At 45.6% G+C, this 15,991-nt stretch overlaps 1 protein-coding gene across 5 annotated transcripts in view; it reads right to left on the bottom strand.

The window, feature by feature from the left end:
* LOC138471504 (carboxypeptidase M-like) overlaps positions 1–15,991 on the bottom strand; it is a 308,081-nt gene that overhangs the window by 160,429 nt on the left and 131,661 nt on the right. For 4 of the 5 annotated variants that reach the window (XM_069609137.1, XM_069609136.1, XM_069609134.1 and 1 more), the window contains exon 7: positions 11,262–11,418. The exons of the other annotated variant lie outside the window; for it this stretch is intronic. In XM_069609137.1, coding sequence (XP_069465238.1) covers positions 11,262–11,418 — 157 coding nt within the window. The remainder of the gene's footprint in view (positions 1–11,261; positions 11,419–15,991) is intronic. 5 annotated transcript variants of the gene reach the window in all.

The following is a 15,991-nucleotide window of genomic DNA, read 5'->3' as shown; positions in this document are numbered from 1 at the left end:
AGGAGTTGGCCCTTAAGGAGAGTCACCGTTTTCAATATTTCCAAGTTCGTCATTGGCTGATGGCTCCACTTAACAAGTCAGCAGCCATTAGGTCACTTACACAATTTGTGACTTCTAGCTCAGGGGACAAACACTTAATCTCTAGATTATGTAAGTTTTTAACTGATGAGCCTCCGCCAAAGGTCCCCACTTTTCCACTGGCCTGGGAACAGACCCTGGGTTTCATGTCTACAGAGGAATCATGGTCCCGATTATGGTTGATATCCCGAAATTGACAAGATCTATACAGATTAGGGAGCTTTGGTGTAAGTTAATGTATCAGTGGCACTATACTCCTGCACGGTTATACAAAATTGCTATTTCAATCTCAGACTCTTATTGGAGGGGGTGTGGAGGGAAAGTAAATTGGTTACATCTGTGGTGGTCATGTCCTAAGCTATCTCAATTCTGTGAGGAAGTGCAAGAAAATATGAGGGTAATGTTTGCTTTTAAGATGAAGAGATCTATTGGGGAAAGTCTTCTAGGGCTCGCACAACAGGATAACCAACTGTGGCCAAAGCATAAAATGAAGGCATTTTATATTGTTCAACTGGCGGCTCTTATCATAATGGCCCAGAAATGGAAATCAATGGACCCTCCACATATAAAAGACTGGTATTACAAAGTTTGGAATTTCATGTCTTTAGAATGGGTCACGTATGCGATTCAAAAGGATCAGGATACATTTTCAACGGAGTGGGCGTCGATTTCGAATTTCCTCCATGGGGACTTTATGTTAATGTTAATGTTAAAGGACATTTGTACTGCGCACTATCACCACCGGAGTGGTCCCTTGGCGCTCTGGCGGCTCTGAAAGAGGGGAAAGGGAGGGTGAGTTAGTGGGAGGAAGCTGGAAAAGTGCAAGAGAGCAGTGATGTGCTGTTGGCAGCCTCAGCCCGGTTGGTCCGTTGGCTGGGCCTGTGGTGTTTGCGGCCGGTAGTCGTCGTGTACTGTTGTGCGAGTCTATTTGTATTTTTGTTTTGTTGCTGCAATGTAGTGAAGTTTGTGCGGTTGGTTGTGCTGTAGGTTTGTGGTTGTGTTTGGTTTGGAGTTTGAGAGGTGTAAGCAGAGGGGGAAATTGTTAGTGGATTGGTTAGTTGGCATTTCTGTCTCCTGGTGAGGCGCTGTGTTTGCGTAGTCTCCAAAGATGGGGTGTGGGGGCATTTCTGCGCCTCTGTCCTGATCTGGGCTTGTCTGGTATTCCCACTGTCCCGTTCATATCTGGCCTCCCCTTCCATCGACTTCCTTCATAAATCTTACCTGCCTTCCTTTTCCACTTATACGGCCAGTGAACCTGCTAAAGTCCACAACTCAGTTCGAGTGTGGTGATTGCTAATATATAGAGAACTCTATAACAGTGTGGTACTTGGTAGCAAATATGGGGTGAAGTTGGCTCGAATTGGCTGGGGTTGTTGATTCTGTCTTAATGGGTGTCGCTTGTGTTTTATTTGACTTGGCGTTAACTGTCTAGTTGTGGTGGGAGTTTCTTAGTCGGTTCTGGGTGTTGTCAGTGTCCTCCTAAGTTTAATTGTTCTTTTTCTTTCCGTTGTTTCGGTTTTCAGTTTGTGTCTGTGGTGTTGAAGAGCCAGGTTTTTAGTAATTTCCTGAATTTTAGGTGATCTTTGGTGTTTTTTATTTCTTTTGGGATGTTGTTCCAGGTTTTTGCGGCTAAGTGGTAGAAGAAGGTGCCTCCAAGTTTTTTCTTAAGGTATGGTTTTTGTTACAGGTGGATTTTGTTGCTGGACCAGAGGAGTCTTGTTGGCTTGTAGATTTTTTTTTTTTTTTGTAGGAATTCTGCTCCTTGTCCACTGATTGCCCTGTGCGTTATGCACATTGTTTGGAAGGTAACGCAATGTTTGACTGAGAGCCAGTGTAGAGTTTTTAGGGCAGGAGAGATGTGGCCTCTTCTGGATAGTTTGAGGAATAGTCTGGCTGCTGTATTTTGGATCCATAGTAGTTTCTTCAGGAGGTATTCTGGTATTCCGAGGTAGAGGTTGTTTGCATAGTGGATTCTTGACATGATGAGGGCGACCACTGAGTGTTTTGTGCGTGAAGGAAAGGAAAGGTGGGATTCTTCTTGCCGTGTGGAGGAGGAAAAAGCATTTCTTGACTGTTGCATTTATTTGTGGTTCTAAGGTTAGGGTGTTGTCCATCAGGACTCCAAGATTTTTTACTACCTTAAATGGTGATAGTGCGGTTTCCATTTCCGTTGGCCACGGGATGGCGGTTTCGTTCTCTTGGTCTTTGGATATGATCATGATTTCTGTCTTTTCTGGATTGATTTTCAGGTTGTTGGCCTTCATCCAGTTGAGGACTTCTTTTAGACACTCGATTAGGGTTGAGTGATCGGCTTGGATGTCTTTGATTTTGTAGATGATTTGAGTATCATCTGCATAGTTGTAGCATGTAATGTTGTATTTTTTGAAGATTCTGATAACTGGAGTCTGGTAGATGTTGAAGTCTAGTGGTGATAGTGAGGATGCTTGTGGCACCCACAGTCGTTAACTCGTGGGGTGAATTTGAAGGGTTTAATCCCTACGGTTTCTGTTCTGTCTGCTAGGAATGATTTAGTCCAGAGTAGTCCTGTGTCTGTTATGCCTATATCTTCTAGTCTTTTGGTTAGGGTGTCATGGCTAACTGTGTCGAAGGCTGCAGAGAGGTCGAGCAGAATAAGGGCTGAGGTTGTGTTTGAGTCTGCGTTAGTTTTTAGGTCGTCCCAGATGGACAGCAGTGTGGTTTCTGTTCCTCTTGCGGGTCAGAACCCGACTTGATCTCGGTCTAGCAGGTGGTGTTTTTCTACGTGTTCTTGGGTTAGTTTGTATACGTAGGTTTCTAGGAGTTTTGCTGGGTAGGGAATGTTTGAAATCGGCCTGTAGTTTGAGAGGTCTTCTATGTCACCACTTGTGTTTTTTAAAAGACCAATACTGACCACAGAACTTACAAATATTTAATACACTCAAACCTTGGTATAGTCTTGGACTCCTGTGTTTATGGGGGTTGGGAGGGGTTAGAGGGGATTTGGGTAGGGGGAAAGGGAATTGTTGTTTTTAATTTGATTTTGGTTTATGTTATGTACATTTGAAAACCTAATAACAAATAAATAAAGAAAGAAATGATTTTCAGATGAACACGCACATAGGATCCCAGTGGGCCGCCCGGTCCCGGGTGCAGCGCCATGGATGATCATCGCAAGACTCCTAAACTACCGGGACCGCAATGCAGTACTAGAGATGGCCCGGGCCACTGGCCCCATTACATACAAAGGCTACAAGTTAGGCTTCTTCCCGGACTACACCAGAGAGGTCCACAAAGCACGCCAGTCATTCGACTCTGCGAAGAGGAAGCTACACTCGCTCAACATGAAGTGTGCACTTTTCTTCCCAGCAAAGCTCAAGTTGCACCACAAAGGAGTCACACACCTTTTCCATGACCGTCGAGAAGCATGGACATGGCTGGAAACCCAAATCCTATCTGGGCCGTGACCTCACCTGCCTGTGGGGCACCCCAGACGGAACCCAGAGCACAGCCTGTCCCCGGCCCGGTCTGAACCACAGTTTCCGGAACGACTTACGCCAGCTCAGAGGGGAAATAAACAAACAGACAATGGGTGATAAAGAAGGAGCATGTAGGATCTCCGACTAGAAGAGACCGCTTAAGGGGGACTGATCATATGCGGCCGCGACTCTTGAATGCAGACTCACCACCGCAGCAGCAGCAGTTACCCCGCAGAAGTAGGACTATATCAGTTATGGTTTGGGCGACATGTGCTTCAAGTTGGGGGGGAAGTACAGGGTGGGAATGGGAGTTTTTCTTTGTTCTATTATGTTTCCCGTAATAAGAGTTGTCTACAGGTTGGGGGAATCCAGCTCGATATTGTGGGAAACCTCACTGGACACACATGTTTAGACAACAGATGCCCCGGGTTTGAGCACAATATGGGGAGGGGGGACTCAAACGTTTTTTGCTTCTTCTTTTTCTCCATACTAACTTCCAGCCAGTCATCACATACATAATTACTCACACTGCTGTGCACGTAGCCCTATCACTGATCAGATATTCCACTGTGGTCAAACTTAATCCCCACGCTGCACCTTGACATGCAAGGTAATCGAATGAAATTGCTTAAATTCCTCACGTGGAATGGTAATGGCCTGGGCACTGGAATCAAGCGACGACTTGTCATGCAATTCCTCAACAGACACTCCCCTGATATTGCCCTTCTTACTGAAACACACCTAACAGGAACATCTTGCACTGTTTTCCACAGAACAACAGCAATACACGCAGGCTTCTCTATGGAATCTAGGGGGGTCATAATATTAATACACAAACGCCTTCCTTTTCAATTAGTGCTGGTAAACAAAGACCAGAGAGGTAGATTTGTGATGCTGACGGGTAAAATATGGGGCGAGACAATTGGCGTAATAGCAGTGCACACCCCCCTCCGCTCCCAGCGGACTTACTCAATGATATCCTAGCCAGGGTGGCAAACCACCGACCAGACCTGTGGATCCTTGGTGGAGACTTTAACACATAATGGCATAATGGACGCAACTCTAGACCGCACACACCTACGGGGCAGGAACCCAGAGACCACAACCAAACTAGCTGCCTTCGCCCCGGCGCTCGGTTTGAGCGATGTCTGACGGGACCTTCCTCCACGGGAACAGGGATACTCCTTTCATTAGAAGGGGCATGCCTCCCTATCAAGACTCGATGACTTCTTCCTCCCCAAATAGGACTCATACAGGGTCACTAATGCGAATCTCTTCACCAGAGGGGTCTTAGATCACTCACCACGAGAAATTGAAATCTGCACGAACAAGACCAAACCAGCTTCCTTGTGGCGCCTCAATAACTACTACCTGGGCTTTCCAGACTTTATAGATCACATCCACAATTGCACCACATATTACTTTAACCTCAACAAGGACACAGTAGATAACCCTGACACACTGTGGGAGGCCTATAAGGCAGTACTCTGGGGGGAAATGCTCTACTGGACCTCCGCAAAAAGAAAGGCACAAAGACAGAGTATAACGGAGGCAGAGGAAGAGGTCAATGAGTGACGGAAGAGCACTTGCTCGCAAGTACGCCTGAGAACGATCGGGCCTTCTTGACGGCTAGGGAAAAACTCTGCAATATCTCGGTTAACAACACCAAACAGGCCCACTGGGAGAAGTGTACCTGCATATATGAATCAGGGGAGTAGGCAGGCAAAATACTGGCCTGGCTTGAGAGACGAGATGAGGGACATAGATATGTCAAAGAAATCAGCAATGAACTAGGTGTAACAGTGCAAACAGATCACGAAATTGCAGGGGCCTTCCCCTAGTACAAAACATAATACTAGACAACATTATACTCCCCAGCCTATCGGAGTCCCAGCAAGCACAAGCACACCTAAACACCGAAATAACGGAAAATGAAGTAGCAACCGCCATTGCTCAACTTCACTCGGGAAAACACCAGGCCCCAACTAGATCCCGATTTAGACGCAGAAAAAAATGGGAGAAGCGGTAGTAGCCCCCATACACAAAATGTTTAACCATTGCAAGGAACGTGGCACTCTCTCTCATGACCTGCGTAAAGCCAGTATAGTATTCATTCCCAAACAAGGCAAACCCCCAGAACTCTGTAAATTCTATAGGCCTATCTCACTACTTAACGGCAAAACGAAAATACTCGCCAAAATACTCGCCAACAGCCTGCAGTCAGTAATCTCATCACTGATCCACCCAGATCAATGTGGCTTCATGCCGAATGAGTCAACCCGTATGACCATCCGTAGGCTTTGTCGGTCGCTGCCACTTGACTGTCGAATGATCTCCCCATGGCCTTGAAACAGTCCTTACTAAAGTACTGCCTTGCCTAACTTGTTCACAATCCAATTAGGAAGTGTTGCTGGTGTGTTTAGGAGTCTAACCCTGTATGACTTGTCCTTTCCCTCCCTCTGAAGAAATTGTTAGAGTGCCATTTCTGCTTGGTTTACACTGTGCCGTTTTGCTCAGTTTTCACTCTTGCTCAAACTTGTCTACAATTTAAATAGGGAGTTGTGTATACTTTCCTGGACTGATTTAACTTGCTTTAATAATAGTGATTTGTGTGTGAACTTAAGAGTGTGTAAAATAAATATATATATTCTTTTTGATACAAAGCTTTGGTCAGTGTTTCCTTGTGCCATAGTACTGTAGTCCTATTGTGTAAACCCTGAATACTGCTCATCTCCCTCTTGAGATACGTCTGACTGCTTAGCCACAGCTACCAACTAAATCTTTGTGGTACAGACTGACACCAAAGGGGATTTATTGCATATACCTGTAGTCCTAATCTTCTGTAGTGCTCCCTAAAGGAACTGCATAGGATTCTGCCTAACACCACTGAACCCTAAATTACTGCTGATCTGCGGAGACGAGAACTTTGGGTGATATGAGCAACCTTTTCTATCGTCTATGATATGCCTGATCAAATGCAACATTGGCAAGGAAGTGGGGGGCTGTAGATCACCCCAGCTATGCACAATGGGTTTCTGATGTAGATAGGTGTGGGTTCATGGAACTCTGTAATTATACTGATCGGGGATGTGCAGAGACGGCTGCTAAAATCTGGCACAAATGGGAAGAGTGGAACGAGTGAACCACAACTGGCTTAACTGAGTATGCAAAGTGAGGGACGTAAATGATTGGGCATAAACTTTCAATCAGTCAGTGCTACTCTCTAATATTTTTGGGACTGCGCTATCACAGCAATTCTGATTAAGCAAAGTGATAATGACAAACCGATGGAATGTTATTGACTGTAGGTTTCAAAACTCAATAAAATGATATATTATAAAATAAACTAAAAATTGCAAGAATCCTTGCCAGTGGAATGCCTCCAGAAATGGGGACATTCTAATAAAGAGCCTGGCAAACTCCTTGACAGGAGAGGAACCAAGAGTGGATTAGTACAACAATGAAAAATGGCTGTATATGGCTACTCCATGGTTTTATCAAATACTCCACACTCTGCTCCATTCTATACTATTCCATGGCCATATTGACTACTCTACGCTCTGGTCCACGCTATGGTAATCCATGTCAAATGTGTGATATCGACTACTCCACACTTTGCTCCATTCTATACTATTTCATGGCCATATCAACTACTATACACTCTGGTCCGCTCTATACTAGACCATGGTCATATCGACTACTCCACACTGTGCTCCAGTCTATACTATTCCATGGCCATATCGACTACTCTGCGCTCTGGTCCGCTCTATGCTAATCCATGTCAAATGTGTCATATCGACTAGTCCACACTCTGTTCCATTCTATACTATTCCATGGCTATATCAACTACTATACACTCTGGTCCGCTCTATACTAGACCATGGTCATATCGACTACTCCACACTGTGCTCCATTCTATACTATTCCATGGCCATATCGACTACTCTATGCTCTGGTCTGCTCTATGCTATTCCATGTTGAACATATCATATTGGATACTCTACATTCTGAAACTCCTCGACAGGAGAGGAACCAAGAGTGGATTAGTAGAACAATGAAAAATGGCTATATATGGCTACTCCATGGTTTTATCAAATACTGCACACTCTGCTCCATTCTATACTATTCCATGGCCATATTGACTACTCTACGCTCTGGTCAGCGCTCTGCTAATCCATGTCAAATGTGTGATATCGACTACTCCACACTTTGCTCCATTCTATACTATTTCATGGCCATATCAACTACTATACACTCTGGTCCGCTCTAAACTAGACCATGGTCATATCGACTACTCCACACTGTGCTCCATTCTATACTATTACATGTCCATATCGACTACTCTGTGCTCTGATCCCCTCTATTCTAATCCATGTCAAATGTGTCATATTGACTAGTCCACACTCTGCTCCATTCTATACTATTCCATGGCCATATCGACTACTCTACGCTCTGGTCCGCTCTATGCTAATCCATGTCAAATGTGTCATATCGACTAGTCCACACTCTGTTCCATTCTATACTATTCCATGGCCATATCAACTACTAAACACTCTGGTCCGCTTTATACTAGACCATGGTCATAACGACTACTCCACACTGTGCTCCATTCTATACTATTACATGGCCACATCGACTACTCTATGCTCTGGTCCGCTCTATGCTAATCCATGTCAAATGTGTCATATCGACTAGTCCACACTCTGCTCCATTCTATACTATTCCATGGCCATATCGACTACTCTACGCTCTGGTCCGCTCTATGCTAATCCATGTCAAATGTGTCATATCGACTAGTCCACACTCTGTTCCATTCTATACTATTCCATGGCCATATCAACTACTAAACACTCTGGTCCGCTTTATACTAGACCATGGTCATAACGACTACTCCACACTGTGCTCCATTCTATACTATTCCATGGCCATATCGACTACTCTATGCTCTGGTCTGCTCTATGCTATTCCATGTCAAATATATCATATTGGATACTCTACATTCTGCTCCGCATTGTCCTATACTGTGCTCTCTGCTACTGTACGTTTTTATCAACTACTCTTCATTCTGCTCTTCTCTATCCTATACTCTGCTCTGTTATGTACTACTGCACTCCACACTCTACTCTACAATCTAGTCTACACGTTTCACTCTTGCTACCTGCACAGTTCAGCAGTCAGACAATCTTAGCCTTATATGCTCTTGAATTCTAATGAATGGCACCCGCTCCCACCCAGCACTGGATGTAACGGTGCAATGAGCAAGCTCTGGAAGAATGAAGGGGGACCTTCTGCAGGATGTGTATTGACTTACTGTAGAATGTGATGCCATGTATGACCCCTCCAGCAGCGAGCCAAGCAGAGCATGACGTGACTCCAGGCTGTTTCCATGGATTCCTAGATCTGGCCTCTATAAGCAGGGATGCTCTTGGGGTGCATTCAGAAGTGTTTCCAAGGTTGTCCTGTGGTAAAACTGTGCTGCTAGGAAGGTACCGCTTGCCAACCCAGCCCGGGTGGCCTGATGTGCCTCTCTTCTGCAGCACAGACAATAAGAAGCACCCACACCTCTTGCGATGCAATTTGGGTCCTCACAGGCCCCTTTGGTGGCAAATATCCCCCGGTGGTCTGTCACTAGGGTTGATTAGGGAGCACATGTGAGGGTATCATATGGACAATCTAGGTGTGAGTGCAGCATTTGTTTAACTTTATCTACACAGGATGTCAGTACCTGTTTGAGTACACTTGTGCACTCTTGTACTGTGTCTTAGGTTAATCAGGTGGGATTTCAGCACCTTCCTTTGACAGGTGAAATCGTAGTACTTGCTTGAAAATGTCTAGGTGTGTCTGCAGTGTTTTTTAGTTTATCCGCCTGAGACTGCAATACCTGTTTGACAATATTAAGATATGCCTGCAGCGCCTGCTTGAAGTGTTCTCAATGAGGCTGCAGTGCATTCTTGGGGATATCAAGATCTGCCCTCCGTGAGCATTTGACATTACTCAGACAAGACGGAAATGTCTTTGATTGATTGAAGTGTTTGAGGATTTCTAGTTGTGATTGCAGTGCATGGTTGAGGTTTTGACTGCAGTGCCTGTTTGAGGTTTTCTAGATGTGACTGCTATGCCTCTGAGGTGTTCTAGATGTGATGGCATTGCATGTTTGAGGTTTTTCAGATGTGACTGGTTTGCCTCTGAGGATTTCTAGTTGTAATTGCAGTGCATCTTTGAGGTTTTCTAGAAGTGACTACAGTGCCCCTGAGGTTTTCTAGAAGTGACTGTGAGGGCATTTGAGGTGTCCTCCATGTGCCTGATCTACCTCTTCTCTTTGAATATTTTCTAGACGTGAATGCAGCTGGGCCTATACAGTTTTCCAGGTGTGACTGCAGTGCATGTTTGAGGTTTTCCACATGTGACTGTTTTGCCTCTGAGGTTTTCTAGATGTGACTCCAGTGCATGTTTGAGGTTTTCTAGATGTGACTGCAGCCCATGTTTGAGGGTTTCTAGATGTGACTACTATGCTTCTGCAGTTTCTAGATGTGACTGCAGTGCATGATTTAGGGTTTCTAGAAGCGACTGCTATGCCTCTTAGGGTTTCTAGATGTGACTGCAGTGCATGTATGAGGTTTTCTAGCTGTGACTGCTATGCCTCTGAGGGTTTCTAGATGTGACTGCAGTGCATGTATGAGGTTTTCTAGAAGCGACTGCTATGCCTCTGAGGGTTTCTAGATGTGACTGCAGTGCATGTATGAGGTTTTCTAGAAGCGACTGCTATGCCTCTGAGGGTTTCTAGATGTGACTGCAGTGCATGTGTGAGGTTTTCTAGAAGCGACTGCTATGCCTCTGAGGGTTTCTAGATGTGACTGCAGTGCATGTATGAGGTTTCCTAGCTGTGACTACTATGCCTCTTAGGGTTTCTAGATGTGACTGCAGTGCATGTATGAGGTTTTCTAGAAGCGACTGCTATGCCTCTGAGGGTTTCTAGATGTGACTGCATGTTTGAGGTTTTCTAGAAGCGACTGCTATGCCTCTGAGGGTTTCTAGATGTGACTGCAGTGCATGTATGAGGTTTTCTAGAAGCGACTGCTATGCCTCTGAGGGTTTCTAGATGTGACTGCAGTGCATGTATGAGGTTTTCTAGAAGCGACTGCTATGCCTCTTAGGGTTTCTAGATGTGACTGCCGTGCATGTATGAGGTTTTCTAGCTGTGACTGCTATGCCTCTTAGGGTTTCTAGATGTGACTGCAGTGCATGTATGAGGTTTTCTAGAAGCGACTGCTATGCCTCTGAGGGTTTCATGATGTGACTGCAGTGCATGTATGAGGTTTTCTAGAAGCGACTGCTATGCCTCTTAGGGTTTCTAGATGTGACTGCAGTGCATGTATGAGGTTTTCTAGCTGTGACTGCTATGCCTCTTAGGGTTTCTAGATGTGACTGCAGTGCATGTATGAGGTTTTCTAGAAGCGACTGCTATGCCTCTGAGGGTTTCTAGATGTGACTGCAGTGCATGTATAAGGTTTTCTAGAAGCGACTGCTATGCCTCTGAGGGTTTCTAGATGTGACTGCAGTGCATGTATGAGGTTTTCTAGAAGCGACTGCTATGCCTCTTAGGGTTTCTAGATGTGACTGCAGTGCATGTATGAGGTTTTCTAGATGAGACTGCTATGCTCCCGACAGTTTCTAGATGTGACTGCAGTGGCAGTTTGAGGTGTTCTAGTTAATGGGGGTTACAGATACCTGCCTCCATGGATCTGCCCGATGAGCTTGATTAGTGCTTCCTTGTTCTCGTTCCAAAGGTCTGGCAGCTTAAAAGCATTTGGGTATTTACAGCACGACAGCTCAATTGTTAACTCGTAGCACTGACCAGCAATGTAGTTATAATCTTGCAAACCACCTGCGGAGACAAACAGAGTCCTCTCAAAACAAAATGAAAGCAAGAACAAAAACCAGCAAGCGACTTTAGGGAGCAGGTATTTTAGCTTATGAGCGGGTCACAGATGTCCCATTCTAGAGCCGGTCACTACTAAATGATTTGTATAAACGTCATAACATAGTTTTGTATAGGATGTAAGACTAAGCCCCTGCCAGACTATGGGGGCATCTTGATGGGTGACTAGGAGGGTTTGGCGCCTCCCCAAACTGGAGGACAAAGGGTTTGAGGGTGGTATGAGGGGGATCCTCTGGATTTGCCATGGAGCAGGGCACAGTCACAGAAAACAATCCTCCTTACTGCACAAAAGGGGGACCACAAGCCCAACCCTCTATCAAGAGATCAAGATCTCTTCCTTCCAACACTCACTTGGTGAGCCCACACCAGCAGAGACACATGTGAGGGGTCAGAAATGTGGCCTCAACATCCAGCATCTTTATTAAAAGAAAAGGGTTGGATGAAGGCCTATCTGTCCATATCATAAAGAGAATTTCCCTACCTAGGAAACTATAACTAAAGATCAGTCTGTGTCTTGTAGTCTAACTTAAGACAACTGTCATTGTGTGCAAAATATATCTGACCCTCACACTAGAAATGTAACAGTTAAGAAAAGTAAGGTTAATCTTCTATCATCTAGGTTTAGGCATAACAAGTATTCAAATGTAAAACAAATAAATAAATCCAACAAAATGATTTCCTCCAAGGATACGTCCTTGGATCCAAATGCTGGTTCTCTTCCCCTGGATTATTCTCAGAAAGGATGGTGAAAGTGTATTTTCCAAACAACGTTCTCTTAAGAATAGTAGGAATATTTTAGGTAGAATGATGAAGGTGTATTTTCCAAACAATGTTCTCTTTTATACAACAAACACTCCAAGAATGGCAAAAGTGTCTCTTTCACACAATATCTTTCTAATGATAGCACAAGTGTCTCTTTTATGTAACAACTTCTCAAGGACAACTTCCTGGTATACTCTCCTGCCAGGAACCCTTCAGTAGATTCTTTACATCTCCTTGTATACTCTCCTACCACAATGTCCTTTTCTTTCATATGCTCCACAATAATTACCTGGTATACTCCACTGCCAGGTATCCCCCTCTGGGCCTTGCAGATCCCCTGGCATACTTGCCTGCGAGGTATCTCTTCCCCAAAGGCTCACTGCCTTATGTTTTTTTCTTAGCCAGGACTTCTTCCAATGTTCTTGCAATCTTTCAATATAGCACCGTTGTACTCTTGCACTGCCTATACTTTATTGGCTTTAGATACTGATTGTTCCAATTCTCCTCATATTGGCATCTCAGATATGGAGACTTGTTCAAATTCTGTTTTTTTTAACTTCTTCATTCACATTAATCTGCTTGAAATAGTCTTTGCTACAACCTTCCCCATCTTGACATTTCATGCATTACTTCAGTATTCAAAATTAACTTTCAATTGTTTCTGTCCCTGTCGGTACACCCCAAGGTACCCACTATCTCTGGGTCAACTCACAAGTGTTTACCAATCAGTGGCACATGGCTTCGGCAAAGTCCTTACTCAGGAATGGCTTATCCCGCTTTGCAGACCAGGTTTCAGCTTCCTTACCGGCTCTGAATTCACTTGCCGGTGAAGCTGTTGTTTTCTGGCATGACCGCTGTCTGGACAGCTTTGCTGTTGCTGCCGACTTTGGAGTGGCTCTTCCCTGGTGCCTGTCACGCTTCCCTGGGTCTCCTGACACTCCGGTAAGGAAGGCACACAAGAGGCAGCTAGTTAGTTCTAATGCTTCTGTCTTTACTCACGGTTCTGCTTCCCGCTTTGCCGGCTCTGCTGCTCTGCTCTCTGACGCCGACTTGAAAGTGCAAGGCATTTTTAAATGTCCTGGGCAGCTGATCTCCACTATAACAACTAGCATGCATATTTGACTTGAGGTTTCTTTCAATCTCTACTAACTCCTTCCTCTTCCTTGTCTCAGTACTTGAGGCGTTGAGGGAGTTGTAGTCCTTAGGATTGTTGTCAAAAACAAAAACATCAGAGTGACAAGATGTTAAATGCGAATTATGTATATTTGAGTTGGTGTAAATGTTATTCTTCTCATAATGACAGCATGCCATTAGTACTTTAGGCATCAAAGGTGGGGTTGGGGAGATGCTGCGTCTCTCCTAATGGAGTCACCACCTCCTCCTGGCAGTTATCCCCTCCAACATGATCCTCCATCATAATAGCACCCTCAGGGTCAGGATCAAGTAGCGGCTGCCATTCCCTGGCCACGTGGGGGGAGACCATCACCGGGGAATCAGCAATGGCTCCGCAGGATTCATCACACACCCTGCAGGCCCACTGACCATTTTGAAATGGGATCTATTTCCTGCTTGTCATACAACACTTGGCTCCATTAGGGAAACAGGACCAGCCTGGAAAACGGGGCACCACCACGAGAGAGAATCAATTTCAAAATAGCAACAAACTCGTTAAAGACTTCCTCCAGCCCCAAAATACATAGATGCTTCAATCTGTGGCATCCAATCACAGCCCCCAGAGTGTCCCAGACACAGGTACAGACCCTTAGAGGGAGCCCAGCCCTGGAGGAAGGTTCACAGGGCTGTAGGAGCCCAAAGCCTCAGCAAGCAGTGGGGCTGAGAGGGTAGGTGTTTGGTGGTGGTTGGAGAAAGGAGGTGTCATAGGAATGGAGCCTGGAGGCCAGAGGATGAAATATATTAAGAGGAGGTTGGGAAACATCTGGAGGTGGTTGAAGACATGTACCAGGAGAAAGCTGGAGAAAGTCATTAGAAGGTTGAAGCTAAATCAGGAGCAGGGTGGAGAAAGCTTTTAGGGTGAGGTTGGACATACATTAGAAAGAGGGTAGGAAAACATCTGGTAGAGGTTATAGAAAGGTATTAGGAGGAGGTTGGACAATCTCAGGAGGCCCTAGCCAGTAAGCTCAGAAAAGGTTTATGTGGGCATGTTTTATCCAAGACAGGGGTGAAGCCCTGATCAGAAGGGGCTAAGCCCAGGGTATAGGAAATATGAGCATGTGGAGCTGCAACAAGGAGAAGCAAGACAAGCTCACCAACAGTGAGGTGATGCAGCACTCTAAGAAAGGGAGATGTTGGAGGGCCTTGATAAGACCAACTCACAAAGCAGAACGGTAAAGAAAACACATTAAATCCAGGTCTGAGAATCAAGGTACAAAGATATGCTGAGGAGGTCATCACAGGATGGGCAAATCCCTTTAAACCTGGGTCTGAGAATCAAGAAAGAGATGCTGAGGAGGTCATCACAGGTCTGGGAATGAAGGTACAGAGAGAGGCCACAGTCATGCCATCATCCTCTCGTGCATACACTACTCTAACTTCCTCTACCTAGGTGCATCCACATACCAACTGAGAAAGTTCCAACGGGTTCAAAATACTGCTGCAAGGCTCCTCCTCGCACTCTCTCCCAGGGAACAGGACATTCCACTGGCCCCTGATCAGTCGACGGTTCTCTTTCAAGGCCATGTGCATTACCCACTGTGCAATCCACAAGAAAGGGCTGAAATGTCTCCAAAACAAGCTCTCTACTACCTCCCCACCAGAAGCCTTAGATCAGGCTCAGCACACCTCCTGGTAGTCCCTCCTTTCAAGTTCTCCAGACTAGGAGGAGCCTGCTTCTCTGTCCTCGCACCCACATTCTGGAACTCCCTTCCCCTGGCTATTCCCCCCTGACCTCACAATCCCCTCAGATCCCCCACGGCCATCCTTTGCCTATCACACACCCACCTCAGTCAGCAGTCCCCCAGTCTTTCAAAACATCCGCCTTCCCACACACACTGGGCCGCTCGTCCACCCCCACCTGCCCATCTCAGCCTCTAATCTCTTCATCCGCAAACAGCCTGGTTTCCGGCCATCCAACCTTCCATGGGGAATGGCAAACACTCATGGAGGACTCAGGTATTCACTCCAGCAACTTGCACATAGAACAAACCCCTACAGTGGGCCATGTAATGCACCCATATGGGCTGGGAGGGTGACAACGCATTGCACTCAAAATGCTCTTTGAGAATTTCAAGCTGAATGTGCCGAAGGAGGCCAACCAGGCACCTCGGATCCGTTGCTCAGGGTTGCCACGGCAGATAACTCTAAAGCACAGGATGGTAGACCAGGCCGCCACACGCAATAATGAAACAAGGTCCTGGTTCACGCAATAGAAGGAACTAGGGATGGCAATCTCTCTCTCTAAGAACCTGTCAGAGGGCGAGTATTATGCACTCATCAAGCATTTAAATCTCGTGTAAGATGAAGCAATGCTCCTGGTACATAGATGGAACCGAGGAATTACACATTGTTGTTTGTGCAATTAACCTATTTCTCCCCTCACTGTCACCATCGGATCCTCCTGGGGGCTATGGAAATTGTGGTGCATTCGGCATCATTAGAGTGCCTCCATTTATGTCCGCTAACCTAACTCCAGGTCTAGTCTTTTCCGACTAGTCTGTCTTCCATTCTTATACCTGCATCCATAGCACTGCCTACGCATCGCAACCCGCTTCATCACTGTTTAGGGGTAAGACGCTAGTTC

The sequence above is a fragment of the Ambystoma mexicanum genome, chromosome 8 (genome assembly GCF_040938575.1).
Source record: "Ambystoma mexicanum isolate Mex_15411 chromosome 8, UKY_AmexF1_1, whole genome shotgun sequence".
NCBI lineage: Eukaryota > Metazoa > Chordata > Amphibia > Caudata > Ambystomatidae > Ambystoma > Ambystoma mexicanum.
Note: the sequence above shows the minus strand (reverse complement) of the source record. Positions and strands in the feature narration are given on the sequence as shown.